This window comes from Protomyctophum bolini, assembly GCF_963924005.1.
Source record: "Protomyctophum bolini genome assembly, chromosome: 11".
Taxonomy (NCBI): domain Eukaryota; kingdom Metazoa; phylum Chordata; class Actinopteri; order Myctophiformes; family Myctophidae; genus Protomyctophum; species Protomyctophum bolini.
In genome coordinates this window covers 3,704,823-3,717,192 of record NC_137872.1, presented here as the reverse complement: position 1 = coordinate 3,717,192, position 12,370 = coordinate 3,704,823, and the positions used below count along the sequence as shown (strand labels likewise).

At 43.5% G+C, this 12,370-nt stretch overlaps 1 protein-coding gene across 1 annotated transcript in view; it reads right to left on the bottom strand.

Annotated features, from left to right (window-relative positions):
- Positions 1-3,421: 3,421 nt before the first annotated feature.
- The window catches only part of LOC308324417 (uncharacterized protein), a 30,343-nt gene continuing 21,394 nt past the window's right edge, over positions 3,422-12,370 (bottom strand). Inside the window, exons 17-22 of the mRNA XM_080776463.1 lie at positions 10,357-10,560; positions 9,490-9,582; positions 8,617-8,865; positions 7,471-7,541; positions 5,843-5,982; positions 3,422-5,447 (exon numbers count right to left, since the gene is read on the bottom strand). Of these exons, the coding sequence (XP_080632589.1) occupies positions 4,802-5,447; positions 5,843-5,982; positions 7,471-7,541; positions 8,617-8,865; positions 9,490-9,582; positions 10,357-10,560 (1,403 nt within the window). The 3' untranslated portion in view covers positions 3,422-4,801. The remainder of the gene's footprint in view (positions 5,448-5,842; positions 5,983-7,470; positions 7,542-8,616; positions 8,866-9,489; positions 9,583-10,356; positions 10,561-12,370) is intronic.

Genomic DNA, 12,370 nt, shown 5'->3' with positions numbered 1-12,370 from the left:
TCTCTGCTCGACTCTGTCTCCCCCTCTCGTGCGACGCACTATGACAACATCGATGATGTCGTCATTCACGTTATATGATGACATAAAAATATGACATATAAAATGAAAAATATTTATATGAAATAATATTAAATCTTTATATTAAATATTTATAAAATATAAAATATGACATAAAATGCACGTTTATATTATATGACATAAAATAAGGTATTTGGAGAAAACAAATGATGATACAAGGTTTGGACCTCCCCTTGTTTTCTTTATTATAAGAACATAAATCCATAACAAAAGTTACATAACGATGAATCATGAAAGAATGTCTTAAGTGCTGAACATTCTAGTTTACGACATTGAGGGGGCAGATAACTGTGCGCTCGAGCGCGCTGTTCATCATGCAGCCTGCGGGAGGGTGACAAGACAAGCTAGAGTTGGAAAATGAAATGCATTGTTTTCAACGAGGGCGGTGCAAATATCAAGCACTTTTAGGCACGCATGTGTGCAACATGACAAAGTATTGTACACTAGTGAGTGACAACTATGTTTATGTTGTGCTTGTTATGTCTGCCTGACTGACAGCTGTTTGATTGTGCTGCGCTCGTTGCATATTCCGGTGTTGCCTTTGTGATGATTGGGGGATTATCGACTACTTCAGTCTTGACACACAACAGTGTGATGATGTTGCTTTTTGCCGTTGTTATTCTAATATTCTGACTGAGTTTTGAAAGTAAAGAAGAGTTGTGTTTAAGCTCTGTCATGGTCCACTGATTCACCAACATAATGCTATTACTAAAAAAACGATCTAAAATAAAGGGATTTAACTAAGATAAGTAAAGCTGCGATAGGCTGTTGCCTGAGTCCAGTGCATTATGCCGACTTCCGGTCAAGGACTTGTTACAGTTGCTATGTAGGAGAAGTGGACGAAAAACACTCCTTGGCCTAAAAACGGCCATAGATAGCCCTCATCACAAATGTGATGAGGTCAGCACATTTGGGCACATTTTGGCAAGTGGCTATGGCCGAATTTAGGCCAAGGAGTGTTTTTCATGCCAAACTAAAGCTTGGAATGGATGCAGAATCATGAAAACCCCCTAGTTTGACATGTCACAATTTATAAGAACATAAATCCAAAACAAAAGTTACATAACGATGAATCATGAAAGAATGTCTTAGTGCTAAAGGATTGTAAAATGGTGAAATTTGGGAAATGTTGCCTTTGGTTGTCTACAGTATGGTGTCCATCCATCCATCCATCTTCAACCGCTTATCCGTAGTCGGGTCGCGGGGGGGCAACAGCTCCTGGGGGATTCCGAGACATTCTAAGGCCAGTGAGTCGATGTGTTTCCTCCAACTGCGCCTTGGTCTGCCCCGGGGGCGTCTCCTCCCAGTGGGGCGTGCGTCGAGGACCTCCCTAGGGAGATGCCCGAGAGGCATCCTAACCAGATGCCCCAAAGCTCCTTTCCAGGCGAAGGAGCAGCGGTTCTACTGAGTCTCTCTCGTGTGACTGAACTTCTCACCCTATCTCTAAGGGAGATGCCAGCCACCCGTCGAAGAAAACTCATTTCGGCCGCTCTACAGTATGGTGTGGTATACAAAAAATGGCCATAACTTCTTTTCGCGATGTTTCCGGCAGAGCAGGCCTCTCATTCTGTGGACCTTAATGACAAAATAAAAAGTACGGCATCGACATCACAGGTCCGATTTCATTCCATCCAAGTGTTGAGACACAAAGCAGGGACCCCACATATAGGCTACTGATGATCATTTTCTGATGAATTGAAAATGGAGGACCCTTCGTGGGTTTTTTAATTCTTTTAGCAGACCTCGTATTGAACTGTATCGTCTTGTGCTTATTCTACAAAGTGTTAGTTTTCAATAAATACGCTACTGTACAACTGTAGTCGATTGGTTGTTTCAGTTACTAAAAGCTTTGGTTTTTAGTAACAAAGGTTTCATTGATTAGTTTCACAGCACTAATGCATTTGTAGTGTAAGAACAAATAACACAATAATTGAGGCCCACCTGTAATGACTGTGTGGAAAGTGAGGACAGAGCGGCATTCCGACCATTAACTTCCATTGATCGGAATGGCGGGGTTTCTCCACTTTTGTAAAGACCCCGCCACTCCGACGGTTTAAACACACCGCTATTTCGATGAATGTGTGCGTTGGGAAAGCATGTTGATGCAAGGTTATAAATATCTCTTGAGAGGACCCCCTGTTGAAAACCCATGGGACAGATGGAGAGGACCCCCTGTTGAAAACCCATGGGACAGATGGAGAGGACCCCCTGTTGAAAACCCATGGGACAGATGGTAGCTACACCAATTTGGTTCCCTGTCCGCAAATGTCACACCTGCAGCCCGCAACCTGGGTGTGATCCTTGACTCCGACCTATCCTTCAATAAACAAACAAACCACAGTTGTTCAATCATGCTACTTTCAGTTGAGAAATATATTGCCAAAATGAAATCATTCCCATCATCCCCTGACCTTGAAAAGGTCATTCACAGCCTCATTTCGTCACGCCTCGACTACTGCAACTCCATTTACTCCGGCCTTAACAAAAAAGCTATTTCCCCGTCTACAACTCATACAGAACTCTGCCGCCCGACTTACAAACACGAGAAAACGGGACCATATCACACACAACACACCCTTAGATGGTCAGAAAAGGCCCTCCTTGATGTACCCAAGACTAAATTAATTACACGTGGTGATCGGGCATTTTCCGCCCGGGCACCTAGGTTGTGGAATGCACTGCAGACACAGCTAAGGCTAGCACCTTCCGTGGCTGTATTTAAATCTCAATTAAAGACTTACCAAATGACTGTCTTGACTGTCAACTTGACTGTGAATTGTTACTGTATTTCCTGTATTTGCTTTTTGACTTGATGTGTTCATTGATGTCTTTTCTTTTGACCCTGCTCTGTGCAGCACTTTACAAACTAAGGACAACTTTAGTTTTTTTCAACCAAGGTTCATGTTTTAGGTTGTTATTAGAGAAAGTAAAAGATGAGTGTTATTCTTTTTTTTTCATTTGCTGCTTTTTAGTTTTAGGGATTTTAGCTGTTTTTGACAGGGGGCTGGGGCATTCGAACATGGGGCTAACTATGTATTTTTTTTACAACATTTTATAGCGATTTATGTAAGTTTAAGTTGCTTGTTCAGCATACCGATTAAGGTTTCATATTACAGACCACGCAGCACATTTAGAAGCCAATACTTTCATCTTTATTATTAATCTTGTTCTCATTTGTTTAAATAAATTTTTTCCTTTGTAAAATCTCAAAACGAAAAACACTGAACAGGAGTGTTAAAGCCTGTCTTAATTTAAAACGAATACACAACAACAAAACATAAAAACGTACGGTAACTCTTATTATGCATCTGTAAACAACCCCGCCCGATCCCTCCCACCCAATCCACACAGTTTGATAAGATTTGGCATGTCCTTTTCCTCAAACACGTATGCCTTCAGCTCTTTGTGTCATTAAAATGTTCTTTTTTTATCTTATTGCAAGTCGGACGATAAAAAAGACAAGTTTGCTAAAAAACACACAACTTAAAATGAGAGAGAGAAAAAAAAAAAGCATTAGTGCCAATATTTCTTGAACACACAGTCAGCAGTATACAGATACCGAATGCACTCAAAAACATGTTTTTGTTTAGACCTTTCTGTATAAGTAAGCAGCCTCGCTCACACTTACGACAGGCAGTAACATGCGCACATAAAATGATCATTCTCACACTCACACACGGCGGCGGTTTGTTTATCCACTAACTTGGTCTCATTCTCACTCATACACACGTTCACATCGGATGCATGTCGTACTGTGCCCAGTATCCCACACACACGTGGAGAAATGCAACGTAGCCTCAAACTGCCAGCAATTCAACAATTATCATCGCAAAACAGTAACAAACGTGATTGAGATAAGATAGAGAGAGGAGAGAGAGAGGAGAGAGTGTGGGAGAGATACAACAGTAAGAGGTCAGCATTTTTGAAGAGAAAAAAAAAACGAAACAAAAAAACATTTTTCAATTTCCACTGTTTGAAAAAAACAATAAAACAACCATACGTACAAACGGAAAGACAAACTTTAAACATACAGTAGGATACAGTTCTGTCGTCAATCGGAGCAGTGTTGTTTTGCATGTGTTTGGATTCAGTCTCTTTTTAATGTTAAGGGACATGAATGGAAACTGCACGACCACCTCACATCATGTAGTAGTTTTTTTTAAGTTTATACGATGCAGGTAATGTTGTTTACAGTGCCCACCTTGTCTAAAGGCTCGTCTGAATTTGGTGTGTGCATGTGTATGTAAATCTGTTGAGAAAAGTCCCCCTTATTTTTTAAATTTTTTCTTTTTTTTTTTTTTACTAAGCACATTTGCAATCCAGTCGAGTCAAAGTCTTTCAGACCGACCAACTTACTCATTCTTTCTTTTTTTTTTTTTTTTTTTTCAGGTTCAAGTCTAAGCAGTTGAAATCTTCATCTGTGGAAAAAGGCCGTATACACATCTAACAGTCCCTGCATTTTTGTTTATATAATAGCTTAAGTCTGGCCACGAGAATGTGTGTAAGCATGTCACATTTCTGCAATGTGTGTGTGTGTGTGTGTGTGTGTGTGTACATTATGTATATGATGCGTGTGTGTGTAGTACATTAATATGCATACCATGTAAATGTGTGGATGTTTGTGTTGTGTATGTGCTATAGTAAGTAAGTACACGTGTTTCCCAGTGTATGTTGTGTCAGTGTGTTCTAAACCTATACTTAGAAATGAAGGGGGTTCTTCTTTTTAGATGGAATCAGTCCCTCCACCCAGCAGGTCACCAGGCAACAGAGCAGCAGGGCTGTCCATTTGGTGCCTCTCCTCCAGTTGGGGCGCCCCCCACAGGCTGCTGCTGGGGTAGCCCGTAGTCACCCCTCCCCAGAGACCCCCGGACCTCCCGGGCTCCACTCCCACTCCCCCTCCGACACCTCCCCCTCCCACGCCTCCCGTACTTCCAACTCCCTCGCCTGCTCCGTTGGTGCTCCATTGAGAGAAGATGCCCAGCCCTTGGGGTCCGACTCCTTGGGCCGAAGAGGAGGTGTCCGAGGAACCGCCTGTACCGTCCAAACTCTGCCAGCCGGTGCTCGAGGACCCCACCGGCCCCCCTCCTCCTCCTCCACCATTCCCGTTTCCGTTCCCGTTGCCTCCGGTAGTTGTCCCAGACCCGCCCCGCTCACTGCCCGGGGAGGAGCCTCCACTGCTGGCCACGGCCGGGCCCGTTGCAGACCCCCCCGACCCCCCCTGAGTCCCACCGGGTCCTACCCCCCCTCCTCCGGCGCCGCTGGCCCCCCCCTCCGCCCCCCCGCCGGCCAGCTGGGAATGTGCAAAATAGCGAGCGACCTCCTCTTCACTCACAAACTCCGCCAGGATTGTGGTGTTGCCCAGAACGCACCTGACAGGAAAGAAAATAAAGAAAGAAAATGTTGATATTTAATGCATTGGAATAAAATGTGAAAATCTAATCGTAGTAATCATCATGGCATGTGCATTGTTGTCGCAGCTGAACAATGACTTATTCTAGAGTAGACCTAGACTGTATTAACTGTATTAATTAGGGGCAGCGGTGGCCGAACGGTTTGCGGAGCGGTCTTGATATCGGAAAGGTCGCTATAGTTCGTATCCCCGGACCGGCACGTTAAAATTGCCACTGCTGAAGTGCCCTTGAGCAAGGCATTGAACCCCTACCAGAACATACAAGGTGTGTCCAAGTTGTCCTTTTGCATCCTAGTCTATCTTTGCTGCCGACCATTAAGAATAAAAGTTTAAAAAAAGATGAGTTTAACCTACATGTGCAGTGCACCCTGGGCCTTGGCTGCTTCCTGTCGGCTGCTGTAGCGAATCAGAGCGCTGCCCTGGGTCAGGCCAAGGTGAAAGGTCAACAGGGGACCATGCTGCATGCAGATAGTCCTCAGCGTGGAGCCGTCGATCTGAAGTGAGAGAGAAAGCTGGATTCAGGTTTAGGTGACACTTTGCTTTGCTCTGCATGGATGGATGGATGGATGGATGTGCACGAGTCCTGAATAACCAATATTATCCATTTTGGTGCGGGAACCCCTTTTGGTGTTAGCATTACGTTATGCTTTAGCTATTGAAAAATAGCAGATCTACAAGCTCATAGCGCGCCACCGAGTGGCGCGCTACGAGCTTGTAGGTCTGCTATTTATTTTTTTTAAATCGAAGAACGACTGACATAGAAACATAGCTTTTTCAGAAAACTGTCAGGATGTAGAAGACATTTTTAGAATCTGATATCAGGTCAAAATGGGTTAATTGTCCATAGCATTGGGCCATTGATTCTGAATAAACAATATTAATTGTACCATAGCCTCATCGGGCAAATTGACCGGCAGGGCCAGCGAAAGGTCAGGTATAGTCTGGAAGTTTATGCATGAGTGCTTATGTGGACGAAGAGGCGTGTGTCAATTAAGCAATGCATGTAAGTGAGATGGCACATTTACACGGACAGATTTTCATAACCACCACCACAGTGGCAGGGTGTCTGCGTGTACATAACCACCACAGTGGCAGCGTGTCTGCGTGTACATAACCACCACAGTGGCAGGGTGTCTGCGTGTACATAACCACCACAGTGGCAGGGTGTCTGCGTGTACATAACCACCACAGTGGCAGGGTGTCTGCGTGTACATAACCACCACAGTGGCAGCGTGTCTGCGTGTACATAACCACCACAGTGGCAGAGCTGTCTGCGTGTACACACCGAAATGAAGCGAAGTGTATTACAGTAATGAGAAAGTGGGAGAAAAACTGTCTCGTCTGCACAATTCAACAGTTTTCCATCCTTTGTTTTTCCGTGCCAGAGTCACTCGCGCGGTGCCTAATTGATTAAAGGGATCATCCACCTTCACAATCCAATTACAGGCTGGGTCACGCATGATTCTGATCCATTTGCATAGGATAGACTGAAGGGGAATGCTGATGAATGAGAACCCTGAGGTTTAGCACGTTTGAAATTCAAAACCCCTGCAGGCCGATCTGTCTGGGTGGCCATTTTATTTTTATGGCTGCTTGTAAATCCACCGATAGGTCACGGCGAGAACATTAAAACTCTTTAATTGCCTTCAACGGGCATGCTCTCCTGACACTATGTCCCCTCTCAACGGCTTCACGGTCTTCTTTAATGCACCACTCTGGCACTATTTCCCTGGCTGTGTACTGATCTGAGATCTGTACCCGAGGGGTCAGGTTGGTACTATTTCCCTGGCTGTGTACTGATCTGAGATCTGTACCCGAGGGGTCAGGTTGGCACTATTTCCCTGGCTGTGTACTGATCTGAGATCTGTACCCGAGGGGTCAGGTTGGTACTATTTCCCTGGCTGTGTACTGATCTGAGATCTGTACCCGAGGGGTCAGGTTGGTACTATTTCCCTGGCTGTGTACTGATCTGAGATCTGTACCTGAGGGGTCAGGTTGCTCAACAGCAACCAGCAGCTGCTCCTGGTGGCCACACCATCGCTCCAAGCCGAGCCTATGGAGAGAAAATAAAATATGTAATTTAACCCATTCTGACCCGAGATCAGATTCTAAAAGAATGTCTTCTACATCCTGACAGTTTTCTAAAAAAGCTATGTTTCTATGTCAGTCGTTCTTTGATTTTTCAATAGCTAAAGCAAAACATAATGCTAACACCAAAAGGGGTTCAGATGAAAGGAGGCACACCTAGTGAGGACAAAGTACAAAGATTGAGTACGATACTAAAGATGTTACACTAAAGTTTTAAAATATAGTTATAGCAGATATTTCTGTCAGTAATGTATAATAATCAACTTGTAGCATTTGTATTCCGTCTGTGTAGTATTTATATGTATTAATTACCGCACAATGGAATTTTAATAGTCTTTTTGTCTTCCAATATGTTCCAAAATAAATCCTACTTTCTGGTTTGGTAGTCGTCTTGCCAGAAGACCTGAAATGTCCACCTACTTCTTTCTTTATTTTTTATTTCCTATGCCTGTATATTTTTTCCTGTATATATTTTGTATTAAATGTTATTATATTACAGGTCTACAGATAAAAATGAATGTTTAGTCTAACATGGGCCTACCCTCTTTTTTCTCTTTTCTTTAAAAAAATGATTTGTGTTTTTGTGTGTTGAAATAGGTGAAGGGATGTAGTTATGTATGTATGCACAAAAAAGAAAATGGGTCAAAGTCAGCTAACAGTGACATGAAACATGTAGAAACAAATGAGAAAAGAATTGTACATGTTATTGACTCAGTAAAGTAAGAAGAAAAAAAAGAAGAAATGTCCACCTACTGAGACCTCTAGTGACTTCTAAATCAAAACCCTACTCGCACTGCTTTTAAAAACAATCACATAACAGCCAATATGAAGGACAGCACTAAAGACGTCGGCTTGAATTGGTTTGCGGAATTAACTCTTAAATTGTTTCCACTCGGATTTAGCAAGCTTTGAGATCGTCAACAAGTCTCTCATTAGAGTAATGCATTTAGAAACAGGACTTGTGAGTCTACATATTTGAACACAAACCAACCGGTTATGAAATGGTTAAATCTTTTTACAGAAGTCATAAACAACAGTACCTGGCCCAAATCTGGAGTCTTGGCTAGCCCCGCCTCCTCCCCCTCCCCCTCCCCAACCTCCTCCTCCTCCTCTGGCCACTCGTTGGCCTCCTCCTCCACCGCCCCCCCACGGGGAAGGCGAGGCCTGCTTCTGACTGGTCAAGCCAGGAGGGGGGCGTGGCAGCTGGGAGCTGTTGCGATTGGTCTTCCACATCTTGTTGTGTCCGATGGGCTCTGGGGGCCAGCTGGTTTTGTACTCAGAGTATTTTGCTGCAGAGGAAATGGGGAGGTGGGGGGTGGGGAGGCAGTTTTGGATAAACACAGAAAAGGGGGCGGGAAGGACACATGATGGCTTTATACATAAATACGTATGATAACAGCATCCTAAGGTTAGAAAGGAATATCACCTATAATACTATACTCTATGGAGAATATAGGTTGCTACCTTCAGGAAGGAGATATGGTGTACCAGCATACAATAAGGTCAGACTAAAGAGGTCCTTCGTCCACCAGTCGAGGCTTAATCAGGAGTTGTAGTAGTAGCCAAAGGATAATCTATAAGCGGTGGATATTGCTCTTGTCTTCATGTCTTCATGTATGTAAATTGTCTTGTTCTTTGTGTTATGTCAAATGTGTGTATATGTGTTCTGCATATATTTGGCTGCTGGGTCGCAAGACAAATTTCAGTGTGAACTGACAATAAAGTACTATATCATATCATATCATATGGCCAACTCATATTAGCTCCAGCAAAAGCACAGCTTTGTGTTCCAAGTAAAAAAGAACTATAAAAGGCGACGATAGCATGAACACATGAAGAAATGCAAAGGAGGAGGAGATGGAACGGCAAGAGAGAGAAAAGAGGCAGAAATGTGAAGGTACAAGAAAGGCTACCTGTGCTGTGTGCATTGCCAAGGGGTCCGTCTGAGGCACTGTAGGGCCAGGCACCAGGTGAAGGCAGCGAGGTGTTGAGGGAGGGGTTTGGCCCTGCAGACAACCACCACGCAGATTATAACCACATAAAGCAACGCCACTTCACAAAGTATCGTATTAGCACCGTCTACAACGTCAGTGACTTTAGTACTTTGGACGCGTTGTTTGCCAATTAACAATGACTTGCCGATTTATAGATATAGATGAGTTAATAATGATCTAAGCATTGCCCTCACACAGTGTATTGCCTGGAGATGTTTGACAGGGCCACCATGACAGCTTTCTGTCGGACTATTTTGCGGGCATTTCTTTCTCTAAAGCACACCCCGTATCAGACAAACAAAATATCAAGGTTAAACCGCAGGATGACAAAATGTACAACAAAGATTTTAACATTTTTATAAAGAAGCCCCGACAGCGAAAAAGACAGCAACCTGCCAATAAGAATCGACCTTACAAAGACATTGTAGTAAAACACATTGTAGTAAAACGCATTGTAGTAAAACTCAGCAAATGTACCCACTTGCCCTGCTGTGCTACAAAACCTGATGTATAGATTTATGTGCAGGTTAACAGACTCTGAGAACAGCATCACTTTCTAACCCTGCTAAGAGCTCTGTCAGACTGTCATCTAAGCTGTGGAGCCAATGGCGTTCTAGCCTGTATGTACAGAGATAAGTCCCCCCTGTTTGTTTATGCTTTGTTTATTTATAGTTTGTTTACATTTGTGTTTTTATGTTTTATGTGCCCTATGGACCCCCCTGTGAGTGTCTTGAATAAAGTTTGAATTGAATCAGTCAGTGTAAAATCATACATCAAATACAGTACCTGTGTTGTCTCGCAGTAACTGGTGGTCGGAGTCGTTGAGATTGGGGGGTCCCGGGGACCCCATAACACTGCCAGGGGTCATGTAGGAGTCGTTGAGGTTAGGGGGTCCCGGGGAGCCCATAACACTGCCAGGGGTCATGTAGGGGTCTGTTTCAGGGTCTCCAGCACTGGGGATCCCCTTCCACGGCACACCGGGCTGGAACTCTGTCATCACAACAACAACAGACAGCTGATGAGCTAGGAGATCTACTTTCTACTGCAATCTAGGAACCTCCCCTAAGATGGGATGTAAACATGTAATCCTCACCCTCAGGATGGACATGGAAATGCAACACTAGTACATCACCATAACGGTTTGCAATAGTTTCAGAGTTTCAAGTAGCATGCACATCTCAACAGCAACTGTTCAAAGGAGACTGCGTGAATTAGGGCTGTCAGTTCACCTCTATAATCCAATTCGAATTTCATTGCTTCATTATTTGTAATTTTCGAATATATTCGAATATTTACATTGTTTATTTTAGCTCATATTTAGCCTATAATAATACACGTGGCTGGCATGTCTTGTGCGTTTTGGGAAGTGCAAGGTTTTTGACAGGTCTGCCTGCTGTGGACATTGAAACCCTGACCATTACACACGGGCAGACGCAACGATAAAGTCTATTATTCATTGTGAAGCCAGCAACATGTTGATGCAAACAGACGTGTACAGTAGCTGCTCCAAATGATATTAGCATTCGTCTGTGTCTGCCCGTGTAAACGCAGCATTGTCCCCCCGCTGCGGAGCGGACCGTTGCCCCGTCGGCTAGAATGCTGTCGGAAAAAAGGCCGCCTCCCGTGTACCATAGTGTTATTAAGGAGGACTCCTTGGCGTTAAACTAATGTTAGCTCCCATGCTAACTAGTTGCTACCCTCGTCAGAAACAACACCACAGATCGGGTGGAAGATGCTGATACCACTTTGCTTGTGCCCGTGGATGGGAAATGAGATTTAAAAGGCTATAGAAGCGTGGATGAAAGGCAAGCACAGATGTGCAATAAAGTTGTGTCATGAGACTGTATTATGATTTTCGTTCTACCGGCGATTTCTGTCTGTGTAGTATACTAGACGTATCTATGCATGTGTTACAAGGGTTTGTGTGTCTGTGATTAAAAGAGTTACAGCCAGTAAGCCCGCCCACCCTGTAGACTGTCTCTGATTGGCTTACCCTGAAATCTGGCCCTACGTTAGCCAATCATTGACCTCTTCTGCGACGTGACCGGACGTGCACCTTTTCACATGCAGTGGAAGCGGCCGTGGAGATTTCACAGCGGTAGATTCGTTACTCAATACATTTAGTGAGCGGATAAAATAACATAAAACAAAATAAATATATTAAATAGAATTAATAAATGATAAAAGCTCCATTCGAATGGCAATTTTAGCTTTCGAATATATATATATTTTTTAATATTCGAATTTCTTTCATATTATGAAATTCGTTCTGACAGCACTAGCGTGAATCAGGTCAAGACAGAATATGGTCGAATTGCTGCAAAATAGCTTTACTGAGGAAGAACAAGAACAAATGAATGGCTTGGGCCATGAAGAAAATGAATTAAATTCGCACTTCCAGTCGAGTAAGAGTCTTTATTAATAAAGATAGTACTCCGCAGCAGCGGACTTGGGCCATGAAAGACCAGGAATGGGCATTTAGACCAGTGAAAATCTGTACTTTGGTCCATTATCTCAAACTATAGCAGTCCCCTAGTTTTCGTCCTGCAATCTGCCCATTCATTTATGAGAAAACATCTGAACAGAGCAAGAATTCTTGTGCGTGAGGGAGGAGGAGGCACTAGAGGAAATGCCATGGATCTTTTCATGGGGTTTATGGTTCATCCAGATGCACAGAAAATTCCAGCACATAGTTTTTAAAGATAATATCCTTTATGGGACAAAGTGTTGAAAGAATTGGGATTTTTATTCCTTAACCCGTTTTGGGCAGAAACACCTTTTGGTGTTAGCATTATGTTAT